The sequence below is a fragment of the Thalassophryne amazonica genome, chromosome 19 (assembly GCF_902500255.1).
Source record: "Thalassophryne amazonica chromosome 19, fThaAma1.1, whole genome shotgun sequence".
Taxonomy (NCBI): domain Eukaryota; kingdom Metazoa; phylum Chordata; class Actinopteri; order Batrachoidiformes; family Batrachoididae; genus Thalassophryne; species Thalassophryne amazonica.
The window spans coordinates 9,728,341-9,743,841 of NC_047121.1; the positions used below are offsets into that span (position 1 = coordinate 9,728,341).

At 40.5% G+C, this 15,501-nt stretch overlaps 1 protein-coding gene across 3 annotated transcripts in view; it reads right to left on the reverse strand.

Annotated features, from left to right (window-relative positions):
• The window catches only part of daam2 (dishevelled associated activator of morphogenesis 2), a 290,269-nt gene that overhangs the window by 15,552 nt on the left and 259,216 nt on the right, over nt 1–15,501 (reverse strand). For all 3 annotated transcript variants that reach the window (XM_034160095.1, XM_034160092.1, XM_034160093.1), the window contains 8 exons: nt 13,570–13,676; nt 13,070–13,154; nt 10,174–10,280; nt 6,520–6,608; nt 4,961–5,129; nt 4,641–4,748; nt 3,410–3,470; nt 3,101–3,232 (listed from right to left, as the gene is read on the reverse strand). In XM_034160095.1, the coding sequence (XP_034015986.1) occupies nt 3,101–3,232; nt 3,410–3,470; nt 4,641–4,748; nt 4,961–5,129; nt 6,520–6,608; nt 10,174–10,280; nt 13,070–13,154; nt 13,570–13,676 (858 nt within the window). The remainder of the gene's footprint in view (nt 1–3,100; nt 3,233–3,409; nt 3,471–4,640; nt 4,749–4,960; nt 5,130–6,519; nt 6,609–10,173; nt 10,281–13,069; nt 13,155–13,569; nt 13,677–15,501) is intronic.

The window sequence follows — 15,501 nt, forward strand, 5'->3', positions numbered from 1 at the left end:
GACATATTACATACTGGCATATTATGTTACTATTATTATTATCATCATGGACTCCACTAACACAGATGGACTTTTACAGGCTGAACTGGATATTTTTTCACTGTGGTGCAGAGATAATTGTCTGGAATTAAATGTATCTAAGACCAAGGAAATGGTTGTCCTTTTCCATCATGGACACTCCACCACTGCCACACTTACAGTTAACAATGAAGCAATAGAAAAGGTCCACTCATACAAATATTTAGGTACAATAATTGATAACAAACTCACATTTCAACTCAATACAGAACAAATCTTCTCAAAATGTCAACAGCGCCTTTTTTTTCCTCCGTAAACTTCGCAAATTACAGGTTCACCACTCAATTCTTGCAGTTTTTTATAAATGCTTCATAGAATCCATCCTCACATTCAATATTACAGCCTGGTTTGGTTCACTCAGTCTTACCCATCGTAACACTCTCAATAAAGTCATCAAGATCAGTAGCAAAATCACTGGACAGCAGCAGGACTCACTTATCTCCATCTATAACCACAGAGTTGTGAGGAAAGCCACACAGATCTCCACAGACCCCACTCACACTCTGCACCAGCACTACACCTTTTTACCATCAGGTCATAGGTTCAGGTCCCTGCCTTTCAGGACTAAGAGGGCCACCTCCAGTTTTCTGCCCACCTCGATCCGCCTGATGAACAGTAGCTAATGTGTCTAGTTCTTTGAGCAGGCTGTGCTTGGCTTTTATTGGCTTTTGTAATTATATTTATGAAGTGTTGATTTTATGAAATTTTATTATGCATGAAATGTGTGTTTCTGCTCGTGCTGGCGCTCCGTCTGCAAAGGAAGTTCCTAACAGATAAATAAAGTTATTTTGATTTGATTTTTTTTTTGATTGTTATTATGCTTTTTAATCTTTTAATTCATTTTATTTTGTTTTCTGAATTTTTTGTGTGAAGCGCCTCTGTTGTGATTTGGTGCTATATAAAGTGAATAAATTGAACTGAACTTGAGGCTCAGTTTACCCATAATGCAGTTTGACATCTGTGTGTGTTAATGTTCAAAACTTCAGAATCAATGGATTATTTTAAAAGCAAAACGTGTTGTATTTTCCACTTTGTACAAATGACAGACTTATATATCAAAACCATAAGTCAAGCCTGCTGTCCTTTTGAGGACTTCGGCCTCACGGCTGAACCATTGTATCCTGTGAATGGAAATGACGCTTCCTTACAGCAGTGGGCAGGGTGCACAAAGACTGAAGTGCTGGCCCGTTGCTTGTGTTGGGTTTATGATCATCTTTGATTCTAATCAGACTCATTGACGGTCTTTAAACTCAAAAGCGGCCCATCAGTAGTTGAGTGTACCGGAGACAATGCTGAAAGTTATCGGTTAGTTGTAGCTTCCACTAAATTTTTTAGTGGTTTATCGGTTTAGCATTACAAAAGTTAACTTTTCAGTTAGCTAATTAGTGGTTATCGAAGCTAACTTTTTGGTTAGCTGTGCCCATCACTGGACAAGACTACTTGATTTGGGGCAAATTGACAGTCAACAAACCAGCCAACTTTGTTGACACAATCTAATACGGTACATTCCTGAAAACAGACAAATTTCAGACAGTTTTGTAAAAAAACAAAAAACAAAAATGTCTGTGTGTATGTGTGTGCGGGGTGGGGGGGGTAGACTGTCTGGCAAAACTACTATAATAATAATCCAAATATCTGCCTTTTAAGTTCATACTGGGTTTTATACTGTGCTGAAGATAATTACAGGACAACATATGTAAAACATACAACAGCTTAAAACACACACACACACACTCACTCACTCACTCACTCACTCACTCACTCACTCACTCACTCACTCACTCACTCACTCACTCACTCACTCACTCACTCACTCACTCACTCACTCACTCACTCACTCACTCACTCACTCCTGAAATTATTTGGCAGCAACATGAAGTCTGTACAATTTGCAGCGAATGGCCAAAATCAATGAGGAAGACGGCTGTTACAAATAAAAACGACTGACTGATGGTGGCAGATTGATGAGACATTTAAAGAAGGTATAATTTTTAATGTTCCATTCACTGTAATAAAGTTATTTTATTATCCACATCCACATTTGTGGCTGGTGCTGGATTTTTAGTTACATATATTCCACTGAATTTCATTTCATTTGTTAATTTATGTCCTTCCACTGACACAGGTGGCAGTGGAACACAGAGTGGAAGCAGCCGTTTCCTCGACAACAGTGTCTTTGGCTAAACACTGAAATCTGCATCATCTCAGTCTGTGTGTGTATGTGCGCGCGTACGCACACGCGTGAGCACGTGTGCATGTGTGTGTCAAAGGACGCAACAAATCAATCACGATGCAAAAGAGAAAAATCCTTTCTGTAAACCCGTGTCCTGATAGCTGAAGGGATCTCTGACGACTCTGATCCCCTGTAACGTTTGGGGAAGCGTCTGGTCTACGTTTCTCATAGAAGCACACGCTTGTTGCCATGGAGTTTTACGAGCCCCTGTAGCTTGCCTCATCTGCCCCTCCACGTTTATAGAGCAGTGGACCTGAAGGAAGTGTCAAACACCACAGACGGACATCGACTCCCCACTTTCACATCTCTACACTCAGCGTCTGAGCCCGTGGACATGAGTTCTTTTGTTTTACAGCTGTAGCGGTGCCTTGACCCTCCTATTCTTTTCCCCTGATGTCCCATATAAAGTGTTTTTCAGGACTAATGGAACAAAAAACAGGGGAAACAGTAATTTCTTAGGCATCTAATCAAACTATGGATTAGTGCTTCTTAAATGAAATCAGACCATCAACACAGGAGCCAGCACAATTCAGTTCTTATTTCATTAATCACTGTTGTACAAAGAAGAAAGTGTGGGTTTGAAACCCTGAGAAAGAGATGGACATGAAACATAAGGACTGAACTGAAGGTAAGCCGGGTTTCCCCGGGATGGTTCAAGTTTTCCCTTCACTGTCTTTCGTCTCGCTAACATGAAGGTTTGACAGACCAGCAGCAGAGGAAGTATGGCAGCCACCCAGATGAACATTTCCAGTACAAACACACACAAGGACAGATTGATACGACACATACCTTGTCCTTGGCATCACTCAGCTGGTCCTCCAGTTCAGAGAAGCTGAATCCAGCCACAGTGATGAAGTCTCCAATCACAGCCACAAACTTATCACCGCGTTCTCTCGTCCTGCTCTGCTGGTACTGCAGCTCCTACAGAGAAGAAAAAACCCAGATGGAAACCACTCACTGAAAGCTTGTTTTATGTACTTGAATAAGTTAATAATTTAGTTTTTACATCAGCAGCATCTTTGCCCTCATATAATTGGCTCACTCTTACATCCATCCCCTTCCTGTTTATATGGAAAATAAATAAATAAAACCACTCACCGCCTCCAGAGCCTTCAGTCCACTTTTAATACTGTACACCTCTTTTTCCAGCTCTGACAAACTAGTGAGAGGGAAGGAAACAAACATCATCTTGTTAGGTTTTACAGCTTCCTGCAACATGACCATCAAAGTTGCTGGATTCAGCTTCTGACCAGTTGCAAATTTAATGTCTAACTGACTTATTGAGTGTTTGTCAGAGGAAAGCACTTCATTACATTAAATTAGTTATTCTGCATCTCGCGGCAGCTGTAACGCCCAGAATGATTCTGCAACAGTCACTTTCTTGTGCACTTTTACAAAATTTCTGATTAACCAAATTCAAAACTGATGTTTGAAATAAGTCCATCTCAGATGAGACAGAATTTGATCAATCAGGTTTCATTAAGACTATTTATCAGCTGAAATCTGATTTTTACCATATCACTTTGAATTCCAACTGATTTGTGAAAGTCTGAACAGCAATAAACCACAAGAAATCTATCTATATCTATATCTATATATATATATATATTTTTTTTTTTTTTTTTGCCTGTCTGCCCAAATCAGATTTCAAGTCCTTCTTACCTCAGGGTTAATGTTTTGTGGACGGTGGCACGTCATTGTGCAGTGGGAGGTGTTGTGGTTAATGTTGTGCATATACAATTATGTGCATTTAAATAAATAAATAAACTAGAGCAAACCTCAGAAAAATGAGAGTGATAGAAGCACTTTTTATTGAGATATAATGCAAAATGTCCACCAAATGGGCTTTTCAATATTAAATTCAAATGGCCACAAAATCTCTAATCTGGGTCACATCTGGATCAACCTTTGTCAGTTGCTAAAGGACATCAATCCTCTCAAATATGAAAAAATTCAAGCTTTTTTGACAGACTTAGGAATTTCTGAAAATTTGTGTAATGTTAAAGAAAGGGATTTTTCCAATTTTCCAAGATTTTGACTGACTTTGCCCTTTGACCTTAAACTGAATCAGTTCTTGCCTATCAAGACATGAATCATCAATAAAAATTTCATGACGATATATGAAAAATTATGGGCTCCAGGCTGTTCCCAAACAGACAAATAAACAGGGGTGAGAACATGACCTCCCCCAGCTTCGTTGGCAAAGGTAATGAAAACACAAGGCACATTGTGGCATAATTACAAATCTCTAAGCCACACACTGTGTGGATTTGTGGAAGCCTTTTGCTTGGATTGGTTTCTATGTCAAATACTCTACGAGAACACTCACTTGACTTTGGCGGCCTCAGGGACACTGCTGAGGTCCTCTTGGATGTTCAGAGTGTCCGTGTAGTTCTTCTCAAAGATCATGATCAGGTAGTGCAGCATTGTTATGTTCCTGTTAAAACACAAGTCAGACCACAAACATATAGGGATGAGTCAGTGTGAACGTGTCAATGGACACGTGCACTGAAATCCAGAGGCTCCGTGAGACTTTGGCAGGGGTTTCTGCCTGTCCTCCAACAGAGTCCTGAAACCTTTAGTGCATGTGCTGATTGGAAATGAAGTTGGCACATGTCAAATAATCATAGATCATCACAAGTCAGTCACCTGTCTATGCTGGACTTGGTGTCGGCGATCTTGTTTAGGCTGGAGACCTTGAACCCGTAGGCGTTTCCTCTCTGGCCCTTATTCATGAAGTTGCCAAAGGCCAACACCACCTCCAGGATCTGAGTCAGCCGCTTGCTCCGCACCACCTCTTTGGACGCACTGAGGATGGCTGCAGAAAGTGGAAGAAACAGAACATGCCATAAATGATATAAATACTCGTCTACTCTGTGGAGTGCTTTTTGTGTTACATAAAGACCTGGGTCATGTTTTCCCCTTCCATTATGTTTCTGTACTTACCCTGTAAAAGTTCTCATCCTTTCCTTCACTTTGTTAAAGATGATTGATCAATATGTCCCACAATAACTGGGCAACACAGTGGGGAAACCCATCACAACCTTTCATTTATCCATAAAATAACAGGAATCTATTCCAAACACAACCCCACACAGCCCTTTTCTGCCCTCCTGAGAAAAGACTTGTAGGCCGAGTACAGGTGGTTCCCCCCCGTCTGCAGAGGAAACCGCAGCATGAATGTGAAAATCATTAACAAAATCCATATATTTCTTTTGTTGTTACCCTTCCCTCTGAAGTGCTACAACATGGGAACCATTTTTCTGGCTCCTCCGTCTCAGAGGTCTGGCGGCACAGTGTGCCATTGCTTCATCTCAACTGGGTCTATTGAACACGCTGGGTGATCCAGGAAAATGAAGTCTCATCTACTGTACATGACAAAGTATCATCAATAACATAAGGAGATGAGACGTTTATTGGGGAAATTGATGAATGAAGCACTTGGGAACCATTTGGCTCTGACAACAAAGACTGAGAAGTCTTGAATCTATAGTGAATCTCGACGGATTATTCCTCCTGCTCCAACTTTTCTTTCCATTCTTGGCAGCATGTTAGGAGATTTACGGTTTTCCATCTTAAAGCACAGAGGATGAGGAATCAGACTAAAGTGCCTCAACGTACAAAGAACTTGTCTCTGTTAGCACTGACTGCAAATAAAACATTGCTGCTGCAAATACGTAACATGTTCATCAAAGGTCTGCAAAGAAGTAACTCTTTTGACAGTTCTGGCTCAAACACTCTGTGGTAGCTCAGTCATGACACACGCATGCCAACACAAATCTTTGCTGGAAGACATTTCCCCCCCGGCTTTAAAGAAAGTCAATAAGAATCGTTGCTTGCAATATAAGCCAGTTTTTCATAATAGCCTCTGTGGTAACGTAGCTCTTTAAGAAGTTGGTTATAGAAAACAGAAAAATTGTTAACATGCAGTTGGAACCTCCTTCCTCAGATGCACTATGTGAAAAGCACCGGTTAGTGCTGAATTTACTGACATTTTTTGATTTGCAGTTTTCCACTGTTTACAGTTGTGCTACTGCCTAGAAAGATGTCCACCCAAAATGTCTCTGGTACCACGTATGGATGTATGGTGGAGGAGTGTGAAAGCACGTCTAAAGTGCAGAGCTGCAGAAGTCACATTCAGAGAAGACAAAGTCACTTTAAGGGCAGCATTTCAGCACCCCATAGTGGCTTCTGGTTTTTGTCTTTACCTTCGACTTTGGGCTTAATTTCAGCTAGACGCTCTGCAAACTTCTTCTTGAAGAACAGCGCCTGCAGTCTCTGCTGATAGTGGTCAATTCTGATGAAAACAAAGAAACAAAACACACAGGAAGGTGAATCACATTTTCCAACAGGGAAGCTTCATTGAAGACAGATGACCACGTGGGACATGTTAAAGAAGGTTAGAAGGAAAAATACAGTTTGATAGTTTACAAATGGGCATGTTTAAAGACCATTTCAATTGTAATTACAACCTCAGTCGTATTTAGGGATGGGTATCGAGAACCAGTTCCTTTGGGTATCGTTAAGAAATGGTTCAATCCACCGACATCAATAACCTTTTTACTTAACGATTCCCTTATCGGTCCTTCAGAGTGGCTGTTGTTTTTGGGGGTGTTTGTCAGGAAAATTAGAATTTCTCTACATTGATTACAGACCCTGCAGCGGGTCTAATCAACTTTTCTGCAGCGCGGCTTTGCTTTGAACCTTCAACCAATCAAAGCAGTGATTCGCAGATCGAAGCAGTGCTTCAATCATTGCTTCATTGATTAATTTTTTTCTTTCACTTTCCCCCGCTAAAACCCTAAAGAGCATATGGCTGTGAGTATTATTTACATTTTTTACGTTAAACCAACCTGTTATGGTCTTCTGAAACAGTTGATGTATTTTATAACTTAAAAACAGGACCAATGCTAACACATTAGCATGTCTATGGCATTTTCAATGTTAAAGTTAGCATTAAGCAGTTGCAGCTGTCAAGCATTTGTTGTAAAAGAGTCAAATGTATTACAAATTGTAATAATTTTGTAATTTAATAATTTTTTGTTTCTATATTAATAATAGTAGCAAGCACAACAATAATAGTAATAACAACTAATCTAATGATTATATACAATTTTAGAGAAAGAGACAAAAAGAACCTGAATAAAAACACAACAAAATATAAAACCAACTAACAATGAACATACATAAATAAATACATACATACAGAAATAAATAAGTGTTTCCTGTGAACACCAAGTGACTCTTACACCTCCATTTCATCCATGTCTTATTTAAGTTTAATGACAGTTTGTTCCGGTCAAACCATATTTCCAATGTGTTAATTTCTTCAGTGATTTCCTCCAGAACTTTCTGCCAAACTAGAAAACTGCTGCATCCTAGTAAGAGCAGAATACTACTGGAATGAATTTGAATAAGGAAAGTTGTATTTTTTTTTCTCTCAATGGATGCTGCACTCACTCCAGTTTATTGTCTGGAATAGTCCCAGATTGCATTTCAGAGCTTCTAGAATTCAAACATTTTCGTGCAAGTGGTGTTGGGGGGTAATTTTGGGTTTCAGCTTTTTTTTTTTTTTTTCACCACTTTAATCCCTGAATATGAGTTGTGATTCACTTTTGTGCAGATTAAAGTCACTAACTGGGACTCCGGTCTTGTTGCGAGAAAGAAACGAGAATCTTCCTCCGTTCTGTTCACACAGCTCCAAACACTGCGCGGCTCTCTGACAAGTCAAGTTAGAACGATAGAATCCAGTCGGAATTAATAACTTCAAAGCAAAACACAGTTTTGTTTATTTTTATTTATGTCCAGAGATCAAGGATACAGTGACTAATTTCATATTTATTTACTTTAAGACTCAAGGAAATACATAGAAAGCCTGTAAAGCCTACTTTTAGTACAAAATTCACAAGAGGTATCGATAAGGGAATTGATAAGGAATCAGATCGATAAGCAGAATCAATAATGGCATTGATATCGATAAAATCTTATCAATACCTATCCCTAGTCATATTTGAACACTGGTAGCATTCAAGCCTCTGAGTGTTCAACTCTTCTTCTGACAATTCCATCATATGCTAGGAATCCTGTTTTCTAAAGGTTGCTGAGGTGATGATGGACTGTTTTTTTAGTGGTTGCCATCCAGGACCAAAGGCTGTTCTGTTGTCTTTGATATGGGAAACTCCTTTTAACTCTACAGTTTCAGTTGCAAATAATTATAAGTGCATTCAAATAGCCCAACAGTATAATTCATTTAAACGGGTCCTTCAACGCAACTGTATAACAAACAGCACAGTACAACTGTCTCAAACTGCAAGACCACTCATGACAGATATACCTTTGTCCATCTCAGTTATGGACACTTCTTTTTGACCCCCTCCCAGTCATCAATTGCCTTGATTTGGTGAATGTCTTTCATGTCAAACCATTTCTTCTTTTGGTGCTGTGCAACCTTTGGGGTGACACTGCATTAACGACACTCACTTTTTTCTATCTCATTTCGTATCAGGGACGTGTTCTGGCTCCTTCATGGTTCTACATGGTTGAATACCTGCATGGACTGGGCATGTAAAATATGTGTAGTAGCTTTAATTGTCTCTGAAAGTAATAAAAGGACTGCAGCATAAATGGCAGAAAGACAGTGTCTCAGAACTTAGATCTGCTAACAATGTGTTAATGTGACCAAGGTGTTCTGGATGGCAACCATCGGTCCATCTCCACTTCTCTAAAGTAAGAACGCATCCTTGTCCTTCTCCAGCTGCTGGGGTCCTCAACATGAAGGGAACTGAGTGCTGGATCATGACCAGATAAATGTACCACATGACCAAAATGTCATAGCTGATGTTCACTCACAATGAAAGTGATACTTCACATTAGACAAATGGTAAATGGACTGCATTTATATAGCGCTTTTCCATCTGCATCAGACACTCAAAGCGCTTTACAATTATGCCTCACATTCACCCCGATGTCAGGGTGCTGCCATACAAGGCGCTCACTACACACTGGGAGCAATAGGGGATTAAAGACCTTGCCCAAGGGCCCTTAGTGATTTTCCAGTCAGGCGGGGATTTGAACCCATGATCTTCTGGACTCAACCACTAGACCAAATCATTCATGGGGTACCCAAGGATCATCTGAAACGATCTGGTATCCAAATATCACCTTAAATCACTGGTTAGCATCAAATTCTTACAACCATGCAGTAAGACAAGAAAAAACAGGATCCGAAAAACTTGGACTTTCATTCTCCTACAAAGGTATCGGCATCGACAAACACCTCTGTCCAGGAACCTCATGACTCCTTAAGCTCTTCCCAGGGGTCTCTTGATGTCAGAGGGTGAGAACCCAGAGACACGAATGCCACTACCAAGAGAAGTGGGTGTTTCTACAAGTTCAAGCCTTTGGCTGCAAACAGATACCAAGACCATAGAGTCATTGAAGGCCTTGACTTTAGCCTGGATCTTAATCTTGATCAATGGATCCCCTTCAATATCATCGATTCTGCAAAGATCTCTGTATCATCCACAAAGTCAAGGTCAGTTAACATTTCCTTGCCAAAGAATGCACCTAAGCCACTGGTTAACACAATCCTACCAACACCCAGTCCCAACTGTCAGAGACTATAAGAAACAAATAAGATAATCAATTTGAGATCTTTGACAGCTTTTCATTAAAAAAATGCAAAGATAACATTACAAAGTATATGCAGTTGCTAGTCAAGTGGCGATACGTTTACAAGCAAAACAACATAAATTCCAATATGGCTGCCAATATCATGCTGTAGTGACAATATACAAGACTCAAAGCAACAGGAATCAGACATTTTACACCCTGAAAGTGCAACAGTATTTGATATACTTTACCTGCTCATATCATACAGGAAGCGGTCAGCCCGGGCCATACGCTCCAGCTCATGTTTATGCTCCTCTAAGAGATCGATGTCGCTTTTCTCTGGGACAAACTTCAGGAGCTGCAAAGGTAAAGGAGGATGGACACAGAGTTCATGAACAGATCTACATCTGCTGTTTGCAGTCAGGTTGTGTCACAGCTTTAATTCACGGGGAAAAGAAACCAGGCCAGTAAATTGCTGCTGGAACATTACAAACTGTAGATATCATTCATGGTATGAGCCAGCTGTGAGCTACACAAGAGTGAGATACTGAGGTGGATCACCCCGGCTTCAGTGAGGAAAAGTCCTACTACATATTGTTCCATCCAGCCACTAAACCAGCTGATTCTAATTAGTTCAACTCTTCAAGCAGGTCAGTGAACTCATCACCGGAATCACTCGTTTTAGGTAGAACTGATATATGGTAGAACTTTTACTCACTAAAGCCGGGGTGACCTACTGTACCTCTGGGGATATACAGTAGTGTTCAGAATAATAGTAGTGCTATGTGACTAAAAAGATTAATCCAGGTTTTGGGTATATTTCTTATTGTTACATGAGAAACAAGGTACCAGTAGATTCTCACAAATCCAACAAGACCAAGCATTCATGATATGCACACTCTTAAGGCTATGAAACTGGGCTATTAGTAAAAAAAAAGTAGAAAAGGGGGTGTTCACAATAATAGTAGTGTGGCATTCAGTCAGTGAGTTCATCAATTTTGTGGAACAAACAGGTGTGAATCAGGTGTCCCCTATTTAAGGATGAAGCCAGCACCTGTTGAACATGCTTTTCTCTTTGAAAGCCTGAGGAAAATGGGACGTTCAAGACATTGTTCAGAAGAACAGCGTAGTTTGATTAAAAAGTTGATTGGAGAGGGGAAAACTTATACGCAGGTGCAAAAAATTATAGGCTGTTCATCTACAATGATCTCCAATGCTTTAAAATGGACAAAAAAACCAGAGACGCGTGGAAGAAAACGGAAAACAACCATCAAAATAGATAGAAGAATAACCAGAATGGCAAAGGCTCACCCATTGATCAGCTCCAGGATGATCAAAGACAGTCTGGAGTTACCTGTAAGTGCTGTGACAGTTAGAAGACGCCTGTGTGAAGCTAATTTATTTGCAAGAATCCCCCGCAAAGTCCCTCTGTTAAATAAAAGACATGTGCAGAAGAGGTTACAATTTGCCAAAGAACACATCAACTGGCCTAAAGAGAAATGGAGGAATATTTTGTGGACTGATGACAGTAAAATTGTTCTTTTTGGGTCCAAGGGCCGCAGACAGTTTGTGAGACGACCCCCAAACTCTGAATTCAAGCCACAGTTCACAGTGAAGACAGTGAAGCATGGTGGTGCAAGCATCATGATATGGGCATGTTTCTCCTACTATGGTGTTGGGCCTATATATCGCATACCAGGCATCATGGATCAGTTTGGATATGTCAGAATATTTGAAGAGGTCATGTTGCCTTATGCTGAAGAGGACATGCCCTTGAAATGTGTGTTTCAACAAGACAATGACCCCAAGCACACTAGTAAACAAGCAAAATCTTGGTTCCAAACCAACAAAATTAATGCCTCACAGATAAGAAGAAATCATGAAAAAGTGTGGTTATACAGCTAAATACTAGTTTAGTGATTCACAGGATTGCTAAAAAAAAGCAGTTTGAACATAATAGTTTTGAGTTTGTAGCGTCAACAGCAGATGCTACTATTATTGTGAACACCCCCTTTTCTACTTTTTTTTTTTACTAATAGCCCAATTTCATAGCCTTAAGAGTGTGCATATCATGAATGCTTGGTCTTGTTGAATTTGGGCAATTCTATGGTAACGGAATTACAACAACAGCAAAGTCTGGACATATGGCATCTAACCATGACAGATTAGCTCTGATTGTAATTCCGTTACCGTAGAATTGCCCATTTGTGAGAATCTACTGAATCTACTGGTACCTTGTTTCCCATGTAACAATAAGAAATATACTCAAAACCTGGATTAATCTTTTTAGTCACATAGCACTACTATTATTCTGAACACTACTGTATACATAAAAGGTATTCAGAACATTACAAAATGAGCAATTACAATCAGCCCCATAAGTAGTTGGACAGTGACACAATTTTTGTAATTTTCTCTGTTCATAATCACAGATGCCTATAACTCCTTGTCTTCTGGCTTCCCTCACTGTTGTTCTACGAGGTCAGTCACTCAATTTCTGAGATCTACCTCCTCCAGACAGATTTACCATCCAGTACCACACTGTTTGTATTTCTTAATGATTGATGGAAATTAAGTCCAAGACATAGTCAGAGACATGGAAATGTTAATGTATCCATCCCCTGACTTGTCTGAAGAAAACTTGCTCCAAAAGTGATGATTTGTATTAAAAATAATTATTAAGTGTTGTTCATTTCATTTACTTAAGGGCTCTGAAAATGGAGGCACTGTGTATACGAAGGGCGATAATTCCTGAAATGTTAATCTGATATTTTTTATTAAATTCTTTAATGTAATCCTGAAAGTCAGAACATATTCTTGTCAAATTTGGCCTTGTTGCCCAAATATTTATGGACCTGACTGCAAATAGTGCAGAGCAAACTGAAACATATTAAATGTGATCAAATCTTTGTCAAGAAAATCTGACTCCTAAGCCATCACTTTACAGGTTAAAGTTTTACACGCCCTGTCAGATCCCCCCCTCCACACACACACACACACACACACACACACACACACACACACACACACACACACACACACACACACACACACACACACACACACACACACACACACACACACACACACACACCGGTTTCAACCTCCAAACAAATCGTCACACACTCGACACGCGTTCAGGCTTACCTGTTCCAGCATGTCTTTGGCGAGCTCTTCTCTCTCATCCATCTCCAGGATTGCCCTCCTGATCTCATCATTGGTCATTTTTAACCTGCACAGAATACAATCTGATTTTAACTGGATGGCAGCGTTACTTACTGGCAGAATACCAACGACAGACACATGTTACAGTGAGCAATGATGTGTGTCTCACTCTGGACCAGTGTTTATCACACAGGTGATTCCAGCTGTTTTCAGCACATCTGATCAGTGTTCTGTTTGCTGGCTTGGAATCAATAACATCATCATTACCTCATTACACCTCAGAGCTTACTTCACCACCAAAAGCCAGTGCCCATTTACAACCAAGAGGGACATCGCAGATGAAGTGTCTGGTATTGAACCCAGGTCTCCATACTGGCAGCCAAACCCATCATCCCACTGACCTCACTCCTCTACCGCTGTTGGCGACTTGACTACTTTTCAAGCATTGAGGACTAAATGATCATTCAGGCAGGAACACTTACTTTGACAGCAGGATGACACAATTCTGTGCACGTCGGCCGTCGATGACTGACAGCTCTTTGACCTTCCGTGTGGTGACGTAAATGTCGTCCATAGATCCCATCTCCTTCTGCAGGAAGATACAAACATTAACGTCACACCTCTGTCTGATACCTGCCGGATGTCCAGACATCTTGACCTTAAGACAGACTAGCAAATGTACTATGATGGTCACCGCCATGGTCCAGAGGGTGCACCTGAGCCATATTTTACATTTGTTTTTGCAGGAACTGTGAACGTCAGCTGTTCAAGTATGTAACATGTTCATAAGAGGGAACGACCAGAACTCTCATTCAAACAGAAAATCTGAAACAGGCCAGGAGACCTTTTGAGGGTACCTTCAGGCAGGTATGTTAATATGAAAAGACTCCTCTAAGCTTTGATTGGACCCTTGAATTTTTTTTTTTTTTTTAGGTTTCACACAAATGTAGTATTAAAAATCCACAAGGGCAAAGAATTCATGTCTGAACCTTTTTGGGGTTGAATGTTAAATGCTTTCTATTTATTGTTCGAGCTGGTTTCCCTCTTGCCAGAAAGCGTCGTTTTTGAGGTTTTGCGATGACGTACGTGAAACAGATGCGGCTTGTAAAGAAAGTGTCGTTTTTCCACCCGTGCCAGTGTTGACCCACTGTGCCTGGCAGAAGATGAAACCTGGCACTGGATTAGAAGGAGAAAGTCACATTCACCAAGCCTGTCAACCCCACCATGCCCACGTGCTGAAGTCAACGCCGCCAGCTTGTTTGTGGGCACAAAACCAAATGCACTCACAGACTGCTTCAGCTTTTTTCTTCTCCTTTTATTCTCTTTGTCTTTTGTTACACTTATTAAACAAATGTGTTTAAAATGTGGTCAGACATTTGGAGTAAGTTTTTCTCTTTTGTGCAAAGCCTTTTCAAATATACACTCACATTTTTTCCTGTTCAGGTTATAATGACAAATTATGGCAATTATTCAGTCCTGAAAGTATTCACAGCGCTTCACTTTTTCCACATTTTGTTATGTTACATTCTTATTATAAAATAGAGCAAATTAATTTTCCCCCTGAAAATTCTACTCACAACACCCCATAATGACAACATGAAAAAGCTTTTTTTTTTTTAAATTCTGCAATGTTATTAAAAATAAAAAACTAAGAAATTCCATGTACATAAGTATTCACACCCTTTGCTCAATGCTTTGTTGATGCACCTTTGGCAGCAATTACAGCCTCAAGTCTTCTTGAATATGATGCCACAAGCTTGGTGCACCTATCTTTGGGTAGTTTGGTCCATTCCTCTTTGCAGCACCTCTCAAGCTCCATCAGGTTGGATGGGGAGCGTCAGTGCACAGACATTTTCAGATCTCTCCAGAGATGTTCAATCAGATTCAGGTCTGGGCTCTGGCTGGACGATTCCAGGACATTCAGAGAGTTGTCCTGAAGCCACTCCTTTGATATCTTGACTGTGTGTTTAGGGTCATTGTCCTGCTGAAAGATGAACCGTCGCCCCAGTCTGAGGTCAAGAGCGCTCTGGAGCAGGTTTTCATCCAGGATGTCTCTGTACATTGCTGCATTCATCTTTCCACCACGCTTCACTGTAGGGAAGGTCTCAATTTCATCAGGCCAGAGAATTTTGTTTCTCATGCTCTGAGAGTGCTTCAGGTGCCTTTTGTCAAACTCCAGGTGGGCCGCCATGTGTCTTTTACTAAGGAGTGGCTTCCGTCTGGCCACTCTACCATGCAGACCTGATTGGTGGATTGCTGCAATGATGGTTGTCCTTCTGGAAGGTTCTCTTCTCTCCACAGAGGAATCCTGGAGCTCTGACCGAGTGACCATTGGGTTCTTGGTCACCTCCCGGAGTAAGGTCCTTCTCAACCGATTGCTCAGTTTAGATGGGCAGCCAGTTCCTGCTGCTGAA